The sequence below is a fragment of the Gobio gobio genome (genome assembly GCF_949357685.1).
Source record: "Gobio gobio genome assembly, chromosome: 6".
NCBI lineage: Eukaryota > Metazoa > Chordata > Actinopteri > Cypriniformes > Gobionidae > Gobio > Gobio gobio.
In genome coordinates, this window is record NC_137102.1 from 20,225,293 (window position 1) to 20,251,388 (window position 26,096).

Consider the following 26,096-nt stretch of genomic DNA (forward strand, 5'->3'; position numbering starts at 1 on the left):
GGATGTGGTTATCCACTGCTTCTGCTTATGAAAGGCAGAAGAGCTCTTGTTCAGTGCTTTCTTGCTCACAAAAGTGATTCACTGGTGTGAATGTCAGTGGCAATATGTCTTGGATCTGTACAGTTTGATCAGGTCATTTCTCAGAAACTACCAGTTATAAATAGACCCAGATGGAGCTTTTCATGTTTTCGGAATGGCAATTTTTTTTTGGTTTCGCCCCAAAATGGTGTTTCAGAGATGGAATCAGTGACTTTTAATTAGCGCTTCTCTGATGGCGCATTCTGACTGTCTGTGTGTCTATATTATACTATGTAGTTAATGGTGAGAATTGGACCCTAATCTAAAGTGTGAACTTTTTAATTAGTTATCCATCCTGTGTCTTATTAAAAACTCTTCTAAATTGTTTTGACTATATAAATAAATATGGTAATTTACTTTTATTGTATGTGTGATCATTTAAAATGAAGCATTTCCCATTTTTTCCTTTATTTTTTGTTGGAGAAATCATAATCTGTTATACTCAATGTTCCCACTTCTTGCTCATGGTTTTATGTGTTTCTCTCTCTAGGATGTGGTGGATCAGGATGATTCTACAGGAGTGCTCTTCCAGCTGGAGGAAGAGCCATTTTCCTGGCCAGGGCCTAAGATGCTTCGACTGCGCCGCACTTCACAGGGCTTCGGCTTTACTCTGCGTCACTTCATTGTGTACCCACCAGAGTCTGCGGTGCACTCCAATTTTAAGGTAGTGTTCATTGCTGTATTCATTGAATTTCATAGCATCTTAGCATTAGGGATGGGCGATATGGCCTAAAATCCACATTGCGATATACATTGCAGCCTCTTGCGATAGCGATATATATCACAATATATAAATAATACGTTTAAGTTTAATATAACACGTTTATTATTTATGATGTTAATCATAAGTAAATAATACATCAATATTTAAAGGCTGTATGCTGTTTAAAGTAAACATTGTCTATAAAAAGATCAAGTGAAAAATAAGCAACCATCTAGGCATAATTATTATTATTAGTAGAGACAAATTATTATTACATAGAGACGTAGCTAAATCTACTGTAGGCTACAACAGTAGCCCAATATATTCTGTCAATTTCTTCATGTTAAACCAAGCTTTTATTTTAACGGGTTGCTGTGAAGACCTTTTGAGTGCCTGTGTTCATTTCATGATATGACAGTTTTCTGAAATGAAACAGTAAATTCTCTTAAGTGACGGTTAATGCTTTCGCATCCTCATATAGTGACACACGGCAGAGACTACGAAGACAGCGAGCGAGTGTCTCGTGCGTGCGTGTGTGTGTGCAGATGCAGAACATGCAGGAGTAATATTTAAATAGTATTTCACTAGTATATATTCGGCTACAGTCTGGAGCCCTGCGCTTAGATAAACACGGAAGCGACTGAACGCAGCTGCCGGTACCGAATATACTCAGGAGGCGGTACTACCACTACTGCTGGTATCGTCACATTTTTTAAATTGCAGTACCGAAGTACCAGTACTTGTGACATCCCTATTAGGGAAATACTTCCAGTATTAGGCAATTGTTTGAGGTGGTAGAACAGATTAGTTGCGTTACCTCTCTTAGCTGGCGCTGTTGCCCCACATACTCTACAGAGTATAGTTTGCTGCTGCTTGTCGGACGGCGTAAATCCGAACCAAGTCCAAATAATGGATATTGCACCGGTCTTTTTCACCATTTCCTCCGTTTCGCTTTCAGCTATGTTTACTCAAGATGACGAATATGATGATGCGTGTGGCTCTTAATTTCATGGGTAGATTGCATCATCAACATGCATTATCGCATGCGTAGTGCAATAGAATTAAAATCTCTATCGTAGGCCAATTTTGTATCGTTTATATTGCATATCGTTTATATCGCCTATTACTACTTAGCATAGTATTATTTGTATATTTTTCAACATACAAATTAATTTAGTTTTTCTGTTTGTTGTTATAGGATGAAGACCATGGTCACAGAGGTAAGTTATCACTTTTATTGACATAAAACGTAATCTATAGTTTTGTCCCAAATTACATACTATACACTATGCACTTATACCATGCACTAAGCACTCTACCATCTAGTGTATGAATTTTAGAAAGTTGTTTTGTCATCTTGCATCGGTGTCTGATAACCCCCCAACCCTGCTACGTAGGGAAAGCTGTGACAGTTTAGTGTCCAACATTCCACACTTTGTTTTTTTTCGGTTAATTAAGTGTATTATCTGGGTATTTGAAGTGCACAGTGTAATTTTCAGTGTGATCACACTGTTCGCACTATTTATACTACAACATGGCTTAGAATAGTGCATAAGCATGCGAACTGGGATGCACCTTTTGTCCGAATAAATCCTTTATAAAGTTGACTTGAGGATCTTGACCATTAATACAAAAAACCAGAGTTCCGTTTACTCATACAACCTCCTTATAATCTAGCACCCCAAAAGTTTGTATCAGAGCAGTTGTTCTCTCAAGGAATGACTTTTATTCACCTCCCATTACGCGATAGCTCTCATAACATGGTTCGGCGCAACCATCTATAGCTGCCCGAAATAACTCACCGGATTCTTTCCCCTGCTCAACCTCTCCCCCTTTACTGTTTGAACTTTTGACCTTAGGTGTGTTTTTAAAGATTGCACCATTTTGTTGCAAAAGAGCTTGACTGTTAAACGTATATTTGATCTGGTTTTGCTGTATTTTCATCCTGCTGTCAATTTAGGAATATACATGTTGTTGCATTGTTGACATTTCAACAGTGCTTCTGGCGCTTTGGGTGGCTAAAACCTGCCCAGTTGCGTCTCTAAATTCATCTCCCTTAAAGCTTCCTCTCTAAAGCAATACAGGCTTCTAAATCTGCTTCAGGATCTCTCACATTGAGTCCTGTCTGTTTGACTTCTTTACTTAACAAACGGTGACCTACATAGATTTATTTGTTCTAAATTACAGTAAGGCTGTAAAGCTCATGGCATTTCAACAAACCACACATAATGGAACTTTCAAAGACAAGCTGCATTCATGATAAAGAATGAAGAATATGTGGAGGAAAAAACATTTGTTTGGAATTTTTGGTTTTATTGATTGTGAAAGAATGTAGAGATTCACCAGGTGCAGGACATAATGGTTCTGGAATGATTGTCTAAATTGGAGATCAACCGATATTGTTATTTCATAACCGATACTGAATATTTGCATGTTTGTGCCTGATTATCGATATATACAGAACCCGATATTTATTAGTTTTATTTCTGTTTTTGACAGTTATAACAACAGCGCTGAACTGAACAAACTATTTTAACACTTTTTTTTTTCAATACTGTGATTTCCAGGGATGTAACGATGCATCGTATATCGAGATATAAAAATGCGATATGTATCGTTGATGTAAATATGATTTGCGATATAGAGCTAGTTTTATCCAAGGCTTAGCTTACTGTATTTATAAGGTATAATTCACTCAAAATTGTCGTCATATACTCACCCTCATGTCGTTTCAAACCTTTGCGATACTTACTCCTTTGCGATACTTTAGTGTTTAGTATTCACAGTTGCATCTTTTTATTTATAACAACACAGCAGTAATAACTAGACAAAATACATTTACAAAGTCTAATGTTTTCAAATGGAGAACATAAATAAATGACAGGGGGGTCTATCATTTTGCATAAATAAAAGCATTTGGTTAAAAACTGGTTGGTTTTAAAAGGTTTGTGTTGTTTAATAGGCTAAAAAGTGAAGCGAATGGAATATGCTGGAATATGCATTGTTAGAAAAATAAACAAAACCACAAATACATTAGCGCAATTATCTCATCTGGCATGTTATCAGAACCTTAATGTTTTTGTCAGTCTAGATTATGAAATGCCTGTTGACAGAGCACTTTTTATCTGTGTAAACGCAGAGATGATTGATTTCCACATATATAGCTATGATTATTTATATTTATTTATTTTTTGCTGGTGAAAGTTACTGTCCATATGGTGTGTGATATGAACTATAAACACATTAATCATTGTTTAACATAATTTACTTAGCCTGGCTCCGCCCTCCTACATACTTCCGCTCAATTTTCATTTTCCTTCAGTACTCCCGCTGGGACTGCGGTATATTCTTAGGTTTTCTCCGAACAAATTTTTACCGGTCCAATCAGCGAATAGAGGGAGTGGCTGAAAACGATGACGTTGATGTTGTGCACTAGTTTGAATTGTAGTTCAGAAATGGTGGCGGAGAAAGATGCGAGCGAAGCCATTCATTCCGTTGTGGCACCGCTGCCGAATATTCAGAAGTTAAAGCCTTTCCAGCTCGCTCCGTTAGTGGTGAAGGAGTTGGCTGAAGCCCTATTCGGACGGTAACTGTTTCTCATGGGGTTGGAGTAGGGCTGCAGCTATCGATTCTTTTTGTAATCGATTAATCTAGCACTTAATCAATCGATTAATCGGATAAAAATTTTTGTGTGTTTTTAAACAACCAAAACAAATAATGCATAACGAAAATGAAGAGGAAAAGCAATTTAATTTATTAACATGCACAACAGGTTTCATGCTGTACATCAAAGTAAATATCTTTTTTGTAGATTTCTACACCTGCAGCATTTACCATTAGGCTACTAAAAAATTATATATAATTTCTGGGGTGAGTCTATTTGCTATGGTAACCGTGTGTGTGTGTGTGTGTGTTTGTTTATATTACATTGTGGGGACCAAATAGGCCTATGTACAGTATAAAAACCATTACGTCTATGGAAAATCCCCACAAAGATAGTGAACCAGACGTGTGTGTGGCGTGAGTGTCAACCCAGTCAGACCAGTTGCTTCATTGCAGTTTGGTATGGCAGAAATACATACATTAATTTTCAATAGAACGCTGCATTTGGCTTGCATCACTCAGGGCTCTGCGCTAACATTTTTCTTGAGGAGCACTTGTGCTCCTAATTAAAAAAAATTAGGAGCACAGTCAAAAATTTAGGAGCACTTTCTGATCAATAACACGTATTCCAATTATAACTTTCCCGTTACAGGACGATCTTTGTCCCTTTAAATTAATGCCCAGGGGAATTTTTACCATTATAAGAGCAATATTTTCTAATCTTATTAAATGTATGCATAATGCTTTTGTCAATTTCTTCAATTAAAATAGAAAAGTTGTTTTTAAAATGTTAATTTAAACAATAAATTCAGTTAGAGCAATAAGACACAACCAGACTGTTACCAATCTAATTAAATCAGCATCAAAAGTAGAAGTGGCACAGAAGCTTTATCTGAAGTGGTGTTTAGATACATTTACATGCAGCTCATGGGTAAATAATGTTGTATAAATGTTTTAAATTTTTGAATTTAGAAATAGGCTATGTACAAGTTAAACTTAAACTTAGTTAAAATATTTATATTTTAAATAAAAAGTCCATGCAACGTATAAATATGAAAATAAAACAGCCAGTAGGTGGCGTCAAGTCTATGTCGGAGTCATTCATTCAATCGTTCAAACGCAGATTCATTTGATCGAAACGCTTGTAGATGCATAACTGGTGTAGTTTTGATTTTCACGAAATAAACAGTATTGTGGCTAAAACGTTGTTACTTAATATCAACTTGTCTATTGGACTTTTTTACAAGATCAGTATCACATTTGCAATCATGCCAATACTTGGAGCAATAGCAATCCGTAACTTTTGGCGCTCTGGCGCTAATGAACAGAAATGCACGCGTCTCGCGGAAGAACACTGCAGCCGGAGCTACTTCTCTCTGTTTATGTCTATGGCGAGTCACGCAGGGACTGTGCTCCTCCGCAGCGCTGCGACCCAAACTGGAATTGAATAGTCAGAATATAAACACTTATTATATGTGTACCGTAGTGATTCAGGGTAAGATAAAAACACGGTTTGGAAAATGGATTCATGATGTACTCACTCATATGCATCTAGTCATTTTTAAACACAATAAATGTTATGGACTGCAGCTGATAAAGATTAAATCAAGAACTCATACAGGAGCGTTTTTAAATTATTTTGTATTAATTCATTTTTGGTGGCATTTTTGCCCCAAGCCCCTGTTAATTTCCGACCTTGTTTATGATAATCCCAATGTGGTATTTCTAGTTAAGTTTGGCTGCAAAGAAACATCAGCGCGAGGCGTCTAGTAAGTGCATGGCCGCGTCACACCCGTTTCACTCATAGACCGTGGTTTCACCTTTTAATCTGTGAAGTGTTAGTCCGTCGCACACGTTTTTTGCACATGCTCCGCTGACAGAAGGCATGAAAAGCAGTTGATTGCAGCACGAAACGTAACAGTTGCTCAGTCAGTCAGTGTTTCTAGTTTTTATTCCGATTATACATATTCATGAGAAGCAATCGGGTCACTCGCACCGGTGCGCCTAAATATTTTTTCGCAGTCGCACGCAGTAATTTTCAGGCGCAAATGCGCCCAAAATGGTCGCTATGTAGAGCCCTGTCACTTGCATTGCAGTGCATTTTAGGTGAAGCATCTGTTCGAAAAATCGCGTCACAACATCATGTCCGGGTGCTTACAGTGAACGCATGCTGAAATTATTGTTGCGTGGCTACATAAAAGTTTAAGCATATGTGATGCATTGCCGCGATTGGTCTGACTGGCGCGTGAGAGAGACGAGGGTGTATGCGTGTGTGTGTGTGTGTGTGAAGGGGTTCTTTTTTTAGGCTATACTCTCTTGCAATTGAACGCGTTGAATACGTTTACTACTTAAAAACATCAAAGCTAAACATCATATCTAGTCAAACCGCATCACGACATCGCTACAAATACAGTATGGGATTAAAATCAGCGAACATCAATGTATAGGCTTAGGCTACGTTACCATTGAAGTCGTACTGCTGTGGAGTGCCAGGTCTACTTTGCAGTTGACACATTGCACCTTGTTCTCTTCTTTTTTTTAAGAATGTTATGATCCCAAACTTTAGACATTCTCTGTCGTTTATGGACCTCTTTACTCTCCGCCATCGCGCCAACTAAATTCAAAATGTATCACGCGCTATGGTGTGCTTCCTGAACATTGAACAGCGGTCCGTGTGAATCAGATCCCTGTGCGTATAGTGCGCGTCATAGGAATTTAACGAGGCTTCGAGGCAGAATTTTTGAAATAGAGTTAATCGAGTAACTCGATGAATCGTTTCAGCCCTAGGTCGGAGGTATTGTCATCATTTATAGGGGCTAGTCAGTGATATTAATGCCGTCTGTCTCCCACCACCCTCGTAAAAATCCCGGCCAAATTACCTACTGTTTTAGACAAACACCAAGGTCGTGTGGTAATTTAATTGCTGTCCGAATACACATCTCTGAGTTTTCAAGAATATATCACTTCAAAATTCACTGTTTATGTCATTTCTGACCACTGCAGAGCACCGTGCGGTTTCGCGGTAATTGTGACCCTGTCTGTGAAAACCCAGCTAAAGTCATTTTTTTGTCATTCACTGTTTTATACATAAAATCACCCTACATAATGTAAAGAACATTCTGTGAAAATATAACCTTAAAGGGATGGTTCACCCAAAAATGAACATTAGCCCATAATTTACTCACCCTCAAGTCATCCTAGGTGTATATGACATTCTTCTTTCAGACGAATAAAAAGACGAAAGTTATATTACAAAAGTCCAGGCTAATCCAAGCATTAGAATTTGATTCATAGTTGCTCTGTTTTTGAAGTCCACAAAAAGTGCATCTGTCCGTCAAATAACGTGCTCCACGCGGCTCTGGGGTTTTAATAAAGGCCTTCTGAAGCGAACCGACACGTTTGTGTAAGAAAAATATTCATATTTAAAACTTTATCAAGTAAACTTTCGGCCGACCACCTTCCGTGGAAAAGTGTTGAATGTTGAAAGTGAAACTCAAGATGCGGCCGTGACGTCATGACGAGCATACCTGGTCGCGTTAGTCTTCCGATTGGCAGGGGAACTTTCAACAATTTTTCCATAAATTGAACAGGGAAGCTGGTCGGCCGAAAGTTTACTTGAAAAAGTTATAAATATGGATATTTTTCTTACACAAACGCATCGATTCGCTTCAGAAGGCCTTTATTAACACCCCAGAGCCGCGTGGAGCACGTTATTTGATGGGCAGATGCATTTTTTATGGACTTCAAAAACAGAGCAACTATGAATCCAATTCTAATGCTTGGATTAGCCTGGACTTTTGTAATATAACTCAGATTTTATTCGTCTGAAAGAAGAATGTCAATAATACCTAGGATGACTTGAGGGTGAGTAAATTATGGGCTAAATTTCATTTTTGGGTGAACTATTAGGGGTGTAACGATTCGTTTTAACTTCGATTCGTATCACGATTTGAGGTTGTTGATACGATTCAAGGACGATATTGGTTCATTTAGAACGATACGATCCGAAACTATTCAGTGACTTGAAATCAATTCAGTAACTTTTTAGCCAAAAATTGTGTGACTGAAATAAATATCTGGATACTGGTCAGTGCAGGTAAAGTTTCCTAGATTCTTGTAAGGGAATCAGGTATCAATTAATTATGGATATAAACAAACAAGTAAACAACAATTAATGGCAAATGCATTCAAATTTTATTTGAATAAAGTGCAACCAACAGTTTAGGTTGAATTAACAGGAAGTTAACCTTTTCTGCTCTCATTTTCAATATTCAATACATTTTCAATAAAAGCACAGTAAGTGCAACCAACATGTCAACAGTAGGTTAACCTGCTACTTCTGCTTTTGTTTTCCAACATACAAATATTACAATATTAATATCAAAAATAAAGTGCAACTAACTTCTCTTCAGGTTTAATTAATAGTAGGTTTACCTGCTACTTTTGCTGTTGTTTTTCAACATTAAAATAATACAAATACAATATTAATTAGGGATGAAACGATTACCGGTGTCACGATAAACCACGATAAAATGTAGTGACGGTTAGTAATATCGTTAAAAATTTTATTATCATTAAAACCGCGTGTGATTTATCACGGTTGTGAAAACTCGCGGTAAGTCTTGTCCAGTCAGCGTCAGTCTGGCGCAGACGCAGCGCTGTTTTCTGAATGAGAAGAAATGTCAGAAGGCAGTGACAGCACTCGGGGGATTGTTCAGCCCTCTTAAAGGACCAAATCTGAGGTGTTGTCATATTTTGGCTTTTACAAAAGTCCTGAGGGAAACTTAATCTAAGATGGTCACCTTGTCTGCAGAACATGCCAGAAGAAAGTCACTGTAATGGGGAAAACACTTCAAAACTACGAACGCAAGGCAAGTGGACTTTGACTTCAATACCAAAACTACGTCTGGGAAATTATAATGTGAAGCGAACGAACAAATTCAATCAAGACTAGGGTGACATTAAGGGATAATCAGGGCTTGACATTAACAACCACCATTTGCAGGTGTAACGTTATTTCGGCTGCACACTAGTTACTCTGGCTGTTGAACTTATAATAGTCTTCTCAAAAGCCATCTGTTATAATCGCGTTGCGCATTATAAACACGTGTTTCTATTGAGTTTATGAATGCAATGTCTCATAATCAGAGGCGTTCAGATTAGCGGAGTTATGTTCAGAGCGCGCGCCGCTGTCACTCGCTGAAATCTAACATTACACTCAAAGCAGAGATAAATGTGCGATGTACGCAAGAGATTCACTCATCATACAGAGGTTGACTGTTTTTGTTCTATTTCAGCAGCGAAAATGGTTTTAAAAAACACAGCAGAACCACAGCGCATCTGATATGACTGGCATAACGCAGGCGAATTTAGGGACCGTCTCTAAAGTTACATACAACATTGGTAACGTTATACACGTTTCAAACTTCACTAGCATTTGAAGAGAATGAGTCATAAAACTGACTGTAAAGTGATCATTTAGGTGTCAGGTATGATGCACACATTTTGATATTTAATCAAATAAACTGTCAAATCATATGGAAATATGGATATGCATTATTTCACTTGGATACTGTTTGGGCTCTAACACAAAATATGCTTGATTTAAATGCATCATAGCTGAACACTGATGGGAATATTTCTTGAGAATATGTTTACAGAGATAATATTAGAGATTATATTTACGACAAATTATTATTATTTATGCGTTATGCGTTGCTATTGACGACGGCCATTAAGGAAATAAATCCCACAGAATCTATCTTAAAAAAGTGCTTAGAGTTGCTTTAGTTATTTGTTGTTTGTTGAATTTCAAATATAAAACTTGTTGAAATGTTTTACGTGTGCGCATCTGTTCTTTTTGAACACTTTCATCTCGTTTGAACAAAACCGTGATAATATTGATAACCGTGATAATTTGGGTCACTATAATCGTGATGTTAAATTTCCATACCGTTTCATCCCTAATATTATTAATATCAAAGTGCAACCAACATTTCTTCAGGTTGAATAAACTGGCTGATCCTGCTACTACTCTCAGTTTAATAAACAAACAATATTTAACAAAAGATAAAATGTAACCAACTACTCTTCAATGACTCTACAGATTTCTTTTTCAAAAATATCAACATGATCTGGCTGCAGAACACTTCTCTGTGCGTTCACTATGTCGCCAGCAGTACTAAAAACTCGCTCTGCTGGCACACTGGTGCCAGGAATGCACAGGTAACAAGCAAGGGTTGAAAGTACAGGTAGCTCTTTCTCCTGGTGGCTTGATAATTTCTCGCTCAGTGGCTTCTCCTCTGCCATCCGCCATGCTATGTTTTGTTTTCTTAGCGCTGCTGGCTGCTGGTGCGTTGCGATGATGTCACAGATAGGCAGACTGAATCGAGTAACGTTTAACGCCTTTATCATTAAAAGTGCTAAGAAAAAACATCCATATAAAGTCTGACGTGTTAAAATCCAATGCGTTATTTCCTATTATCGATACAATCGATTGATTACCTTTTAAAACGATGTTAGATCGATATATGTCGTCCGGAAGGCCAACTTGCCGAGCACAGATCGATGTAGTTAGATCATAGGAAAATAAATCGATACATCGATGTAGTAGATGAATCGTTACACCCCTATGAACTATCCCTTTAATATCTTTAAAATTGACTGAGTAAGATCATGTAAAAAATTAGCTGAATTTCGGCCTCAGAAAATCATGATTTTGAGAAATTCCAATGTTAAAATCAAGCTTATTTTTAAAATTATAAAACATTTTAACTATTATTATTCTGACTATGTGCCATATACCACATTAAAGCTAAGATTCTCCCATTTTCAGTGATATAGGACACATTTATGGGAAAATTTGTAGTTTTGTAAAACAAGTCTATTTATTATGATGTGCATGTCCAAAAAGCGTGAAACATTGAAACGAATGGGGGCACCACAAGAGCTTGATTTACCAAGTCAGTTCACTCTAATGATTTGTAGGCTATAACTTTATTAGTAAAATGAAATCTCAGTAGAATGTCATTATTAGGCCTATTATCCATTAATATATAAAACATCCATAGAAAATCTCACTGTGTAACATTTGGAGTAAATCCAGGACTACGCCTAATGCCTTACCAAGTTAACAGGTCAGTCTCAAACTTTGTGCAGATAGTCATAACTGTGAATCTTCACTTGTCTCACAATTCGATTAGATTATGATTCATTAGGATTTTTTTCATGGCTCTTCATGGTCTTTTAGCCTACATAAAGCATGTCCTGCACTTTATGTTCTCATTCATGCATGTTCTATTCGTATAGGCTACAAACCGAAACCAAAACATCAGACGCAAGAGCTTTGCTTCCGAAGGACATACGCAACTTTTTTATATTGATATATAATACGGGTTCTTTATTTAGCCTACAAAAAACAGTAGGCCTATATTAATCATTATTAATTAAACTATCAGCTGTTCTGTTCCTTGCGCTTCGCGTGCCGCAGCCGCCCTGTCAGAGAGGGAATTCATAAACCCAGCACATCAGCATCCAAAAACCAAACTATTTAGACACTTAGCAGCCATTAAATGTCTTTAAAATAAGATGGATATATAGGCAGAAGGTGAAGTTAGAAAACAAATAAGCTGTTCCTGAAATGTCGGTGATGACACGAAGAAATCCATACAGAAATCGGAACCTGACTTAAGTCGCCATTTCCTTGTCTTTCCCAACACTGACCTGATCGTTGGTCGTGCTGATTGATATTATGGTCTGTTTGCACTTTGTAATTGTAAAAAATACATTTCTGAACCGAATGATATAAGAATCAGGAGTTGTGTCTGCGTCGAAAGTAAACAGAGACGATTCAAATCAATATTTAAGAAGCCCACGTCCGGTATTTTTTGGTGCAAAATAATAAAACGTAGCTTCAATAAAATCATTAATTTCAGTATTTATAATATTATAAATTAAAAATTGAGTACTGCATCTCAAAGCCCTTGGTATAATCTATCATTTACAGCAATAAACGCATATTACCTGTTTTGGTCATTTTTATGGCTATGACTACTTTGACGCTATATATATCATAATCAGATTATGCGACTTTAGCCGGGGTTTCACAGACGGGGTCACAATTCGGATGCATTTCTAGACTTTTACTTCTTTAAATGCTGGCAAGTTTTTACAAGAGCAATATATTCCATCATCGCTCAAAAACTAAAAAGAAGAAAAGCACTTAAACATTTGAATCAGGCTGTTATTTACGGCAGCATTTATTCTTATCATACCAAGCATATGACATTTTATTTACAGCAATCATGTTACGGACCACGTGAGCAGCATGTTCCCGATCACAAAACTCCCCTCCACTGTGAATAAATCACAATCCGAATGCACAACTTTTAGGTTTTATCACTGAGGTGGCATGCACAATCTGCACAGTTATTTTTACGGATTTCCTTGTGAGAAACAGAGGTGAACGGCGCATGACATACGTCACGACCAAACGTTAGCAATTGGTTATGGCAGATCCAGAGTGGCTCTGGGCAGATCCAATAGTTTTAAACTTCAACAGAGTACCCGCCTTCAAGGAAGTTAACGCTTGTCAATGGAGGGTGGCCAGACTCTCTGTACAAATGAAATGTACGAGAGTCTGGTAAGACTAGGCTATCATTTACTGTCTTCGATATAATGCGACAATAGCCTATGTATCATTGATGTAAATGATATGATTCGTGATATAGAGTTGTTTTATCCAAGGCTCAGCTTAATGTATTTATAAGGTATAATTCACCCAAAAATGTAAATTCTGTCATCATGTACTCACCCCTTACATCGTTTCGTTTAACTTCCAAACTCTAATGAAGATATTTTTATGAAACCCGAGAGATTTCTGTCCCTCCATTTAAAGTTCATTGCTCTCAAACTTAAAAGATCCAAAAAATACAGTTATGTGCTAGGGATGAGTCACGATTTTCGAATATTCGATTAGTTGATTTAATTATATAATATCGAATAGGTTGTGCGATTATAGTAAAAAATCCCTATGTTTTCGGTGCTGATGTGGTGGCGACGCGTTCATGTAACCAGAGGGTGCTGCTGCCAATAACGCACCTAAAAGCTGTCAATCAACTCTCAGGGTGTTTTATACTCGGCATGTTTGCTGCGGTCCAAGCGTGATTCTCCTCTGTTCCTCCGCAGCGTTGGTCTGGTTTCACACTCAACTTATGTCATCACAAACGTGCACGGGCCTGATAGAAAACAGAACGCGGGTCAATATATTTCATTTGTTTTTTTTTTATTAATTTGGTGCTATTATGTGCAGCTGAGTAAACGACACTTGGTTTTACCGTATGTGTGCAACACTTTATATGCAACCTAAGTAATGTTGTCCAATGACCTGTTTGCATTAGTATTTAGGCATTTAATTTTTATTTTGTCAGGCAATATCATTTTTTGTAACATTTTACAAATAAGGTCTCATTTGTTAATGCATAACACGAACAAACAGAGAGCAATGACCTTTGTTAATGTTAGTAATAAAATGTTTGTTTTTTATTAACAGTCCATTCACAGTGCATTACCTAATGTTAACAGAAACAATTTTGGATCTGAAAATGTTGAGATTTAACATGAACTAAGATTAATAAATCCTGTAAAAGTATTGTTCATTCATTGTTGGTTAACTAATGCTAACAAAAATTAAACCTTATAGTAAAGTTACCTTTTTTTTTTTAATAAAGTAAGTTGGCCATAGGAGTGTAAAATTAATTTGAAAAGTTAAGGAATCTTACACTGGTTCAGACTAGGCTACTGTATATGTTTGATTTGTGTTGAAGTGTTTGGGACATGGCTTTTCATGTGAGCCTTTTGTTTTTGTAATCAGGCTCTCAAAGTTGATCAAAAAATGTATTTAGATTTATCTGCCCATATATTGGTTTTCGGCTTTCAAATATAGAGTTATTGGTTATCGGTTATTGGTATCGGCTAAAATTTTCATATCAGTGCATCCCTAATGTAAAGTTATGTCTTTATTGGGACACGACTTGATGGATTACGTGACTCCATCTGTAGTGCCAAGTTTAAACTACATATCAAGAATTTATGTAACATATCTAATTTGTACATTAATTGCTATGTTAAATAACGTTTAGAAACTTTAAGATATTTTATCTTTGAAAACCATTGCCTACTCATTTCCCATCAGACGCGGTGCTTTAATGGCAGTCTTGATCTCTAGTCTAAATCCAGTATCTTTCCCGAAAAAAAAAAAATACTTCTGTGTCAGTCAGAACAAGTATTTGACCAACATATTTCAGGGTTTCTTCAAAATATAAAAGAAAGAATTAATTCATAAAGTGAAAGAATATCACACCTTCTCATGTCATTCTCATGATCTGAACTCTTCCACTGTATGCTTTTAGCTCTCTCATTAAAAAGCAGGAAGTGATACTCTGTTGTGGTTTATAATACTGTGCCTAATGTAGCATGGCTAAAAAGCATTATAATAATTTTTTTTTTTACACTGATATCATCTGGACAATCTTTAGTCTATAAGAGAGCACTAGTGCATAAAGAAACTTGAGTTACTTTACCTAGAAGAGTCCAAACTAGATTACATAACATCCCTAAGTGCCTCTAGTTTTGTATGCAAAACATAGTTAGACCTAAAAAAAATACAACAACCTGAACTTACACCAGCATATGTAATAGTAAAATATTAAATTTGCATGTTGTGTGAGAGCCAGAAGTGTCTTCAGGGCTGTTTTATCTCTCTGAATATGTGATTCCAGGTTTGTAGTTGTGTATTTCTCTGCTGGTTTTAGTTTTTGTATGTGCACAACACATCACATACATAGAATAGTTTGTGTCTGTATTTTTGCATGTTGCCATGCATCTGCTTTGGACAGTATAAGAGTGAGTCATTGTTTCATGTTCTCAGCTACAGAAGGAAACTTGAACTCCAGTGCACGGATTGCATAACTGACATGCATCTATGCCACAACCATATTAGAAGTGAAATCTGACAAAGCAGCCATTGGGATTAGTTTATGGATGTTTTTCCCTGGCTTTCATTTATTATCACAGTGGTACACTTCTATTGTGAATGTTCTATAATTTCTGATACCAGATCAGATTTGGGTTAATATTTTGTTCACTAGTATAAGCAAAATGCAATAAACATAGCAATATTGGGTGTTTCTTCATATTCCTGAGGTAAATGTGCAAGTTTTAATCTTTGAAAACTGCAGTGTATGACAGTGAACACAAGATGGCGCATTAAATCTTTACTAATGATCACATTGCTCTTATTGTGACTGGAGTATTTTAAATATGTACTGTGCATAGTGTGCAAATTGTCAATAAACTGAATTCCCAGACGACTTACTAAATTCTTCATAATGTGCAGTATACAACTAAACACACTACATCCCATTCCACAATGCAATGTGCTCCATTTGACCTTCAATTTAAAATGTAACCAAATAACCAGAAGTATTTTTAGTTGAATTTATTTTATATTAATAGAGGTCGACCGATAAGTAGGTTGGCCCACGCTGGCTGATAACCAATTAATCAAACAATAGTTTTTAAAATAGATACTGAATGAAAACAAACATAACACATAAAATAGTGCTGAACTTTATTACAGCAATTGAAACACCGTATTGAACCATGAAACTGTACTGTACTTTATATATATATATATATATATATATATATATATATATATATATATATATATATATATATATATATATATATATATATATATATATATATATATATATATATATATATATATATATATAATATATATATATTAGTACTTAATAATAATAATAATAATAATAATATGTATACTTGTTCATTCATGTTAGTTTATTGTGCATTAACATATGTTAAGCGAAACAACTTAAACATTTAAAAATGTATTGGTAAATGTTGATATTAACTGATAACAAATTAATCAACCAATATTGTTTTTAAATAGATACTGAATGAAAACAAACATAACGCATAAAATAGTGCTGAACTTTACTACAACAATTGAAACCGTATTGAACCATGAAAATGTACTGTAAAAATATATGTATATTATGTATACTTCATCATTCAGGTTGGTTTATAGTCCATTAACATATGTTAAGAGAAACAACTTTAAAATGTGAAAATGTATTTGTAAATGTTGATATTAAAGGGTTAGTTCACCGAAAAAATGAAAATAATGTCATTTATTACTCGCCCTCATGCCATTCCACACCTGTATGACCTCCGTTCATCTTCGGAACACAAATTAAGATATTTTTGTTGAAATCTGAAGGCTCTGTGAGGCCTGCATAGGGAGCAAAGCAATTTACAGTCACGATCCATTAATGTACTAAAAACATATTTAAATCAGTTCATGTGAGTACAGTGGTTCAATATTAATATTATAAAGCGACGAGAAGAATTTTGAATCAGCGTATCGAATCATGATTCGGATCGCTTGTCAAACCGGCAAACTGCTGAAATCACGTGACTTTGGCACTCCGAATCGCTGATTTGATACGCTGATTCATAATGCTCCGACGCTTCATGAAGCAGTGTTTTGAAATCGGCCATCACTATATAAGTCGTTATTTTGTTTTTTGGGGCACCAAAAATATTCTCGTCGCCCATGGTACGGCAGCAAAGTTCCGTGATTATTACGCAGGAATGAGAGAATAGTTCCTAGCCATATCGGTCTAGAAAATAGCAACTTTTCATTTTCCGTCGATCTTAGTAGGCTACACGATGTAACTACAGAAGAGTCAAGTTTTAAATAGAAAAAATATTGAAAGTCTTTGGTAATTTTTGAGCGTGATGCTAATGGTCGAATCGGTTTGAATGATGTATGCTAAGCTATGCTAAAAGTGCTACCGCAAGATACAGAGATTGGCTGAATGGATTCAAAAACGTAAAAACTCAACAGTTTAACTCTAAGGGACTTGGAAAATTAGCCTATTTTCATGTTTTGTTTAGTTGTCTATTAAGAATCGTGAGAGAATCGTGATCTCAAATTGTGATTCTCAATTTATCCAGAACTGTGCAGCTCTACTCTACAAGCAAGACCTCAAGTAAAAAGAAAGAAACACGCAATCGCAACCTGTAGCACACTCAGTCATGTCTGGTGACTGAAATCATTACAGTTTTACGAGGCAGATGTCGTTGCCCGGTATGGGACATTAAGTAGTGACTGAAATGTTCTTGATGAGCTCCTCATTGTTGCCCTTTTGGAAGCAGTTTCTGTCTCTAATCTCTGATTTACATATGGACCTGCAGCTCAGTTATGCTCTTTTATTTGATCGCAGATCTCAGTTTTCCATTCTTTATTTCCAGAAAATACTGAAAGCGATTAAAGCATCCGTATGCCAAGTGGGTTGGGTTTGTTTGTGTTTCTGAATTCTGGGTACATATGTGTGGTTCTAAGACTGTTCAAACGGGCAGCAAAATCTATTTTATCTACAGTCTAGTTTGGGGTCTGCAAGATTATTTAAATTTTTTTTAAAGAAGTCTCTTATGCTCATTTGTATTTATTTGATCAAAAATACAGTAAAAACTGTAATATTGGGAAATATTAAAATAAAGAAAAGCTTTCTATTTTATGTATTTTCAAATGTCATTTATTCCTGTGATGGTAAATCTGAACTTTCAGCAGCATTACCTGAGTTTTCAGTGTTACATGATCCTTCAGAAATCATTATAATATGATGATTTGGTGCCCAAGAAACATGTATTTTTTTCTTATCAATGTTGAAAACAGTAGCTGCTTAATATTTTTGTGGAAACTGCTACATTTTGATTCTTGTTATTTGTTGTAAATGTACCTTTTTGTGGTGTGAATGCCTTGTCTGTGCTACCTTTTGAGTGAAGAAAATTTATACTATAAAACAGTTCATACTATAGTAGTATGGTAATTTATATTTTCCAACAAAAAAATAGAATTATTGGGTTAGGAAAGATAACAAGGGCTGCAAAGCAATAATTGCGAACGGTTAAATATGAATGTGATTATAATAGATCAGAAACAATTTGATAATTTGACAACATGCTTCTGAGGTTAATGCAGTTAGAATTGTTGGCCAATCATTATCCATACTTCCTCAAATATACATAAAGAATCATGAAAGAAACTAAATCAATAAGCAGGATTTGAATTATTCTGTAATGTCACCCACATTGTGCTGTTGTGTGTGTAGTTCCATGTGTAGTCCATTTTTACACAATCTGTTGTTAAAGAAGGAATTCTCTTAGCATTGTACTAACATCATTACTATAGCAATCAATGTGGATATACCGGATGCTAACTGTCTGTACAAACTGATTGGATGTGGAAAAACAAATTGGGGACGGGTAAACATTTTCGACTAGTCGACCAAAACCAGAGTAGTCAAGTCAATTAATGAGGTTGACTGGTCTATTGGATATTTTAGTGATCTCACTAAGATTTAGCATGCTTAAAGCAAATTAAGGCAATCAGTGTCAGACTTCAGACAGTCCATTTATTATGTAGAATCTACAGGTTTATTTCCCATTCAGTAGATTAACAGAGAGATATTGAACAAATAAATAGACTGTTGTGGAGAGATCCTCATTCCTTTCAATGCAAGTAGACATGGGCCACTGTCTTAGCGTTTTGTAGCTGTCATCCTCAGGGAATCTGTTGTGTTAGTTATACTGTTAGAACTGTGATCTATGTTCTGGCATATTATGTCAGAATGAAGCCAAGTACAGCGCTTCCCTTAGGGGGCTGAGGGATGTCACATTGAATGCTGGGTCATTTCTAGATGAAGTCACAGCATTTCCACTGTATTGATGGGTTAAACGTTTCATTTTGAAACTGGTGTGATTAAAATATTTATTTTGTGACTCGATCTTGTGACCGCTCGGTTCTTCCTGGCGCTGGTTTGTTGTGATCTGGGCCACTCGTGACACTGCTGCTTTTGTTGTTGCCAGGGAGACCACGGAACAGACTGGAGCCCATGGACACGATCTTTGTGAAGCAGGTCAAAGAGGGAGGGCCCGCTCACAGCGCCGGACTCTGCACTGGTAATTACACCAGCTCTTCAAATGTACAGCCCATTGTTTTGTTTTGCTTATCGATGTCTGATAATCTAAAACCTGATAATGGAACCTCAACAGGGGACAGGATAGTGAAAGTGAACAGCGAGAGCATCATTGGGAAGACATACTCACAGGTCATAGGGCTCATCCAGAACAGGTAAGAGTGTGTTATAATTCAATTAGATGATGAGGTCATGATTGAGGTCCTAAATATTTCTTTCCACTTCCAGTCATACATTTCTGGAGTTGTGTGTGATGCCAAAAGATGAAGATATACTACAGCTGGTAAGATTTTTGTATTTTTGTTTTAAAGAATTTTATTTTCAGATTTTCTGCACTGACTTTGTTGTTGGGAACTTGTGTCTGGTTAGGAAACATGTTACTTACTTCAAATAAAACTGGCCAGAAGCTTCTGAATACATAATTCTAATGATGCACTATATTTTGAGTTTGCATTCATGCACTTGTTCTAATCGCACCCATGGAAATGAAGGTGCTGACCCATTTCGGAGACGGGAGGCGGGTTCCTCTCGCTCCTTAGAGTGCTTCTGTATCTGGGACTGCTAACCAGGACACTGCAGCCTGTCCTTCTCCAGCGAGCCTCAAACTGCTGCACCATCACAGCTGCCCTCAATTACACATAACTGTAGTGCAGTCATCACTTCATCTGCCCTGCATTCTCTTTTATACTTTCCATTACAGTCAAATTTCTATTCTCTGTTGCATTCCTGGGTCTTCTGACTCATGAATGGTGCCGTTGTTTTATCATATGTCCCAGATTGACTGTAGCGTTAATCACTAATTCATCTTTGATATAGAAGTTTTTTCAGTTGCTGTGAACTTTTGAACATGCTCTATTTTGATAGGAAATTCAGAATTTGTAGAGGTGAAGAGCAGGATGTTCTCTGAGACAGGATGGAAGCTCTCGCTTCATGAAAGGCTGTTTGTGTTGAAGCAGCCGCTCAGCTGGGAGAGAGATGCCAGCTGGGGCCTGGCACATGGGTTCTCTCTCACACACAGAGGTCTGATACAGAACTGCTGTGCTGTATCAGGGCTCAATGCTAAGGATTTTTCTACTGGCCTGGTTGTGGCAGTGGTTCAAAATTTTCACTGGCTCTACCACAAAAAAGTAATAAATAAATACATTTAAATAGTTATTGTTTTCATTGTGTTTGACCCATGCAACCTTAATAAACAAGGTTATGACAACAAATTTCAGAAACCAGTGAAATTTCAAATTGGCCAAATTTTCGATTCGAATGTTGATAACACAGCAAAAAATACTAGCCTGACTAATATACATTTAAAATATTATAAAAGACAAGTAAACCGTTAGTCAGTGCTTTTCAGGATTTTTAGGTAGGTTTAATAGTAGTTTTCAAGTACAGAAATGATTTAAATGAATAATTCATTTCTATATAAAAAATCATGCCACCTTAAACTGCCTGCAAATACACCTAAATGCCACTTAAGATGCAGCTTCGGTGACACCTCTCAAAGATGGATTTTGTTGATTTTCATTTGATTGGCAACAGCCCAATTGTTTATTCATACCCTGATTGATTTTATACTTTAATTAAAATTCTTAAACATTTAAATTAGGAATGTAACATAAAGGATGACGCATACATTTAATAAGGTTGGAATAAAACTGGCTTTTACAAAAATAAAATACAAATCCCCTGGAAATGAGTTTAAGGTGGCAGATGTTACCACATAATGAGAATGTTGTGTTGATGTTATTGATCAGAAGGTGCTTCAAATTTTTTGACTGTGCTCCTAAAAAATGTAAGCATAAATATTTTTTGGCTGAATGATGCCTTTAAACATTGATATTTGAACACTTATTTTTATAGATAAAGTGCATTTTGTTCAGGTTGTGTTCAGTGGAATAGAATGGAAACGTAGGACTCATCTAGGTTCATTCGGATCACTGACTCTTGTTCTAACTATTTTGTGTGAATAATCACCTAACGTCCTCTCTTTCTGTGTTTAGTGCTTTCTAATTCTGTCCACAATTTCGCTCAGCTCAGTGAGCACATGGAGTCCTGCACTCATTTGTTTGCCCTTTAGATTAAGTTTTAATGCATGCCATTTACTGTTGTAAGCGTCGTTTGAACTCTGGCAGCAGGCAAAGGTATTTCTCAAAGCACCTCTGCTGTTTCATGTGCAGGGTGTAGTGGAATAACAATGAAATACAAAAGAGAAATCTTCCATTTGTGAAATATGTTCTCATAACATTCATAACAAGCATGTTAATTGTTTAAGTATGAAATGAAAGAATCTTGTAGAATATATGGGTTTTTAGTTTTCCAGTTAAAATGTCACACGTGGGAACTTCACTAGTCACTAGCTGCTTTCACACGTTAAACTTGGTAAATTTTCCAGTAAATGTACCACATATGCTGTTCACAAGCACGTTCGTCACCGAAACTTATACACCAGCGTAGGATTACCTTTTGTAAAGTTTTGAATATGGATATTTTTCTTACACAAACGCATCGCTTCACTAAGAAAACCTTTATTAACCCCCCAGAGCCGTGTGGGGCACTTTTATGATGGATAGATGCACTCTTATGGACTTCAAAACAGAAACAGCCATTAACTGCCATTATAAAGCTTGGAAGAGCCAGAACATTTTTTTTATATATAACTCTGGTTGTATTCATCTGAAAGAAGAGTGTCATATACACCTAGGATGTCTTGAGGGTGAGTAAATCATGGGCTAATTTTCATTTTTGGGCAAACTATCCCTTTAAGTGATGAGAAATATGCAACATATTCCATTTCCTCTCTGAGAGGTGATTAGGAACAGCTTAGAGCTTAACAAATATAACATTACTGTAAAATAAAAACAAAAACAGTCATTATCAACAGAAAGTACTCAAATGTAAAACAACACTGCATAGTCTTCACTTTATAAATTAAATATAGATTATTCCTACTAAATCTACTGAAGAGCAATGAGGGATTTTTCTCTGTCTTTTCTGGTTTAATCAACATTAATAATGATAGAGCAGGAATATTAGGCTGCTGTCTCTTTAAAGGATTAGTTCACTTCAAAATGAAAATGTCCTGATATTTTACTCACCCCCATCTCATCAAAGATGTTGAAAATGTCTTTCTTTCTTCAGTCGAAAAGAAATTAAGTTTTTTGAGGAAAACATTCCACGATTTTTCTCCACACCATTGACTTTCATTGCAACCAAAATGTTGAAGGTCCAAATCAATGCAGTTTTAAAGGACCTCGAAGGGCTTCAGAAGCTCTGCGTGATGCCAGACGAAGAATAGGGAATAGAATTATCTAGCGAAACGATCAGTCATTTTCAAGAAAAAAGAAAAATGTATAAACTTTTTTACCTAAATTGCTCCCCTTGCGCTGCTCTGCGGCTTGCTAGTGATTGCGCAATCACGTCGAAAACGCCACAGTAGACGTAGGCAGAAGTACCTCACCCGTGTTTACAAAGCGCACATGGGAAGACTAATACAAATGCCCTTTAGCTAAAAAAGGTAAAACAACGATGTCGGACGATTTTGAAGTTGAAAATAGTGTTTTTTTTGGTAAAGGTCGTTTGTATTAGTCCTCGCATGTTTGCTTGGGGCGGTACTTCCGCCTACGTCTAGTGTGATGGTTTCGACGTGATTGCGCAATCACTGGCGAGCCGCTTAGCAGCGCAAGATGAGCAATTGAGGTAAAAAAGTATATAAAATTGTTTTTATTTTAAAGGACCGATCGTTTCACTAGATAAGACCCTATTCCTCGTCTGGGATCGCAAAAAACCTCTGAAGCCCTTTGAAACTACATTTAAGACCGATTTGCACAGATCCAATATACTGATACACATGAGACTATTTTCTCAACTCTTTAAGTTCACTTAAAACATAACCGATGGTGTTTAAACTAATTCTCACCAAGCTGGGTATTTTAACACCCTGCTATTTTGCAAGTTCTCCCACTTGGAAATCATGGAGGGGTCTGAAATTGTCATCGTAGGTGCATGTCCACTGTGAGAGACATAATCTAAGAAACAAAATCCAGAAATCACAATATATGATTTTTTAACTATTTATTTGTATGATACAGCTGCAAATAAGTATATGAACACCTGTCTATCAGCTAGAAATCTGACCCTCAAAGACCTGTTAGTCTGCCTTTAAAATGTCCACCTCCACTCCATTTATTATCCTAAATTAGATGCACCTGTTTGAGGTCGTTAGCTGCATAAAGACACCTGTCCATACAATCAGTAAGAATCCAACTACTACCAAGACCAAAGAGCTGTCCAAAGACACTAGAGACAAAATTGTACAGCTCCACAAGGCTGGAAAGGGCTACAGGGAAATTGCCAAGCAGCTTGGTGAAAAAAGGTCCACTGTTGGAGCAATCATTAGAAAATGGAAGAAGCTAAACAATGATCCTAAGAAAGGTGAGAAATCAGCCCAGAACTACACGGGAGGAGCTGGTCAATGACCTGAAAAGAGCTGGGACCACGTTTCCAAGGTTACTGTTGGTAATACACTAAGACGTTATGGTTTGAAATCATGCATGGCACGGAAGGTTCCCCTGCTTAAACCAGCACATGTCCAGGCCCGTCTTAAGTTTGCCAATGACCATTTGGATGATCCAGAGGAGTCACGGCAGAAAGTCATGTGGTCAGATGAGACCAAAATAGAACTTTTTGGTCATAACTCCACTAAACGTGTTTGGAGGAAGAAGAATGATGAGTACCATCCCAAGAACACCATCCCTACTGTGAAGCATGGGGGTGGTAGCATCATGCTATGGGGGTGTTTTTCTGCACATAGGACAGGGCGACTGCACTGTATTAAGGAGAGTATCGACCACCGTTACAGTAAAATATGCATGCATGTCCATTTAAACTCAATTTTGGTCAAATGTGGATTATATCATTACACTGGCAAGAATATGGTTACATGTAAAGATGCCGTACCAAGTATGACATTGCTACATTCAACTGTTTTTGAAATACGGTGTTTTTTTCACTTCCTGAAAAGTAACCGTTTTGGACATGCGTGAGTTTCATCGGGCAGCGACGATATCAAGGTTCTGGCGTGGCCTAGCCAGTCTCCAGACCTAAACCCAATAGAGAATCTTTGGAGGGAGCTCAAACTCCGTGTTTCTCAGCGACAGGCCAGAAACCTGACTGATCTAGAGAAGATCTGTGTGGAGGAGTGGGCCAAAATCCCTCCTGCAGTGTGTGCAAACCTGGTGAAAAACTACAGGAAACGTTTGACCTCTGTAATTGCAAACAAAGGCTACTGTACCAAATATTAACATTGATTTTCTCAGGTGTTCAAATACTTATTTGCAGCTGTATCATACAAATAAATAGTTAAAAAATCATACATTGTGATTTCTGGATTTTTTTTTTTAGATTATGTCTCTCACAGTGAACATGCACATACGATGACAATTTCAGACCCCTCCATGATTTCTAAATGGGAGAACTTGCAAAATAGCAGGGTGTTCAAATACTTATTTTCCTCACTGTATTTCTGTGTTTTTAACCGCTTAGGAGCGAACCCGAAGCTCAGAGTTCACTTTGCTTGTCTGCGTTCTACTCCATCTCGGAGCACGCGCACAGACAGTCGTTTGGGGAACTGTATCTTAATGACAGCTTTATGCAACTTTTTATTATCGAACACATCCTGCAGTTTAGCAGCAGTATAATGTATTTTATGACAATCACTGATCTAATTGATTTTGGATGTTAAGTTTGGGATTTTGGGGAGGAACGAATGCTCACCGCTGTGAAGGAAAGAAATGCACTAAAATATCACAGCCCTAATTTCTTGCTCCCATTGCTCTGGGTTGCTGTCATTGCAATGTCTCTGCTCTTCACAAAGATGATGCAAATTTGTTGTCCTTTTCAGACACCTGGTAGAACTGCCAGACCAGTAAATGTAGTGGGACATTTTTTTTAGCTGCGTATAGAAAAATTGTCTCATGAGTTTTGTCATCAGACCACCGATCAAACTATATAAAGCTATTATCGGCTGATAACGATCAGTTCCTGATCAATCAGAGCACCCTTAATGTCGATCATGGGAAATTACATTTAAAATGCTGTGTCATTTTCTTCATCAACCTGGATGAAATGTGCTTTAGTTTCACTACCTGTCCAATTTGACATAATTTTTTTGAGTTCTGAGTGGCAGGCGTAAAGGGCCCCCATCCGTTTACTGTCGGTGACTTAATGTCTAAACAGGATGTGGCGCATCATCACTGATTATACTGGGGATCAGGAAAGCACTTCAAATTGTTTTTGTTATTTTTAGACAAACTGTATTAAAAATGAGGACTTTACTGCATATATGTAACTGCACTGTTTATTAGCATTTTGCATAATAACTTAAGGCGGTTTGTAGGCCAATTAAGATTTTTTTGAAATACAAAACTAATTTCTCCCCAAATTGTCATTAACAAAAAAACAAACATTGGCTGAATTCTGGTACTCCCATTCTCAGTGATTCTCATAACTGTAATGCAGTATGAGCAGATTAAAGGATACGTCCTAAAGTGTCAAAAGTAAATCTTTTGTAAATCAAAAAATAAGTTTTGCTTTCCTCAAGCAAAATATAATTTATACATTTTGTTTTTGGAGTTAAATATAACCTG

The 26,096-nt window shown here is 36.7% G+C and overlaps 1 protein-coding gene across 1 annotated transcript in view; it reads left to right on the forward strand.

Moving 5' to 3' along the window:
- Positions 1–26,096, forward strand: part of arhgap21b (Rho GTPase activating protein 21b) — a 92,773-nt gene that overhangs the window by 28,632 nt on the left and 38,045 nt on the right. The window contains exons 3-7 of the mRNA XM_079818578.1: positions 569–742; positions 1,980–2,001; positions 19,349–19,441; positions 19,535–19,613; positions 19,687–19,741. Of these exons, the coding sequence (XP_079674704.1) occupies positions 569–742; positions 1,980–2,001; positions 19,349–19,441; positions 19,535–19,613; positions 19,687–19,741 (423 nt within the window). The remainder of the gene's footprint in view (positions 1–568; positions 743–1,979; positions 2,002–19,348; positions 19,442–19,534; positions 19,614–19,686; positions 19,742–26,096) is intronic.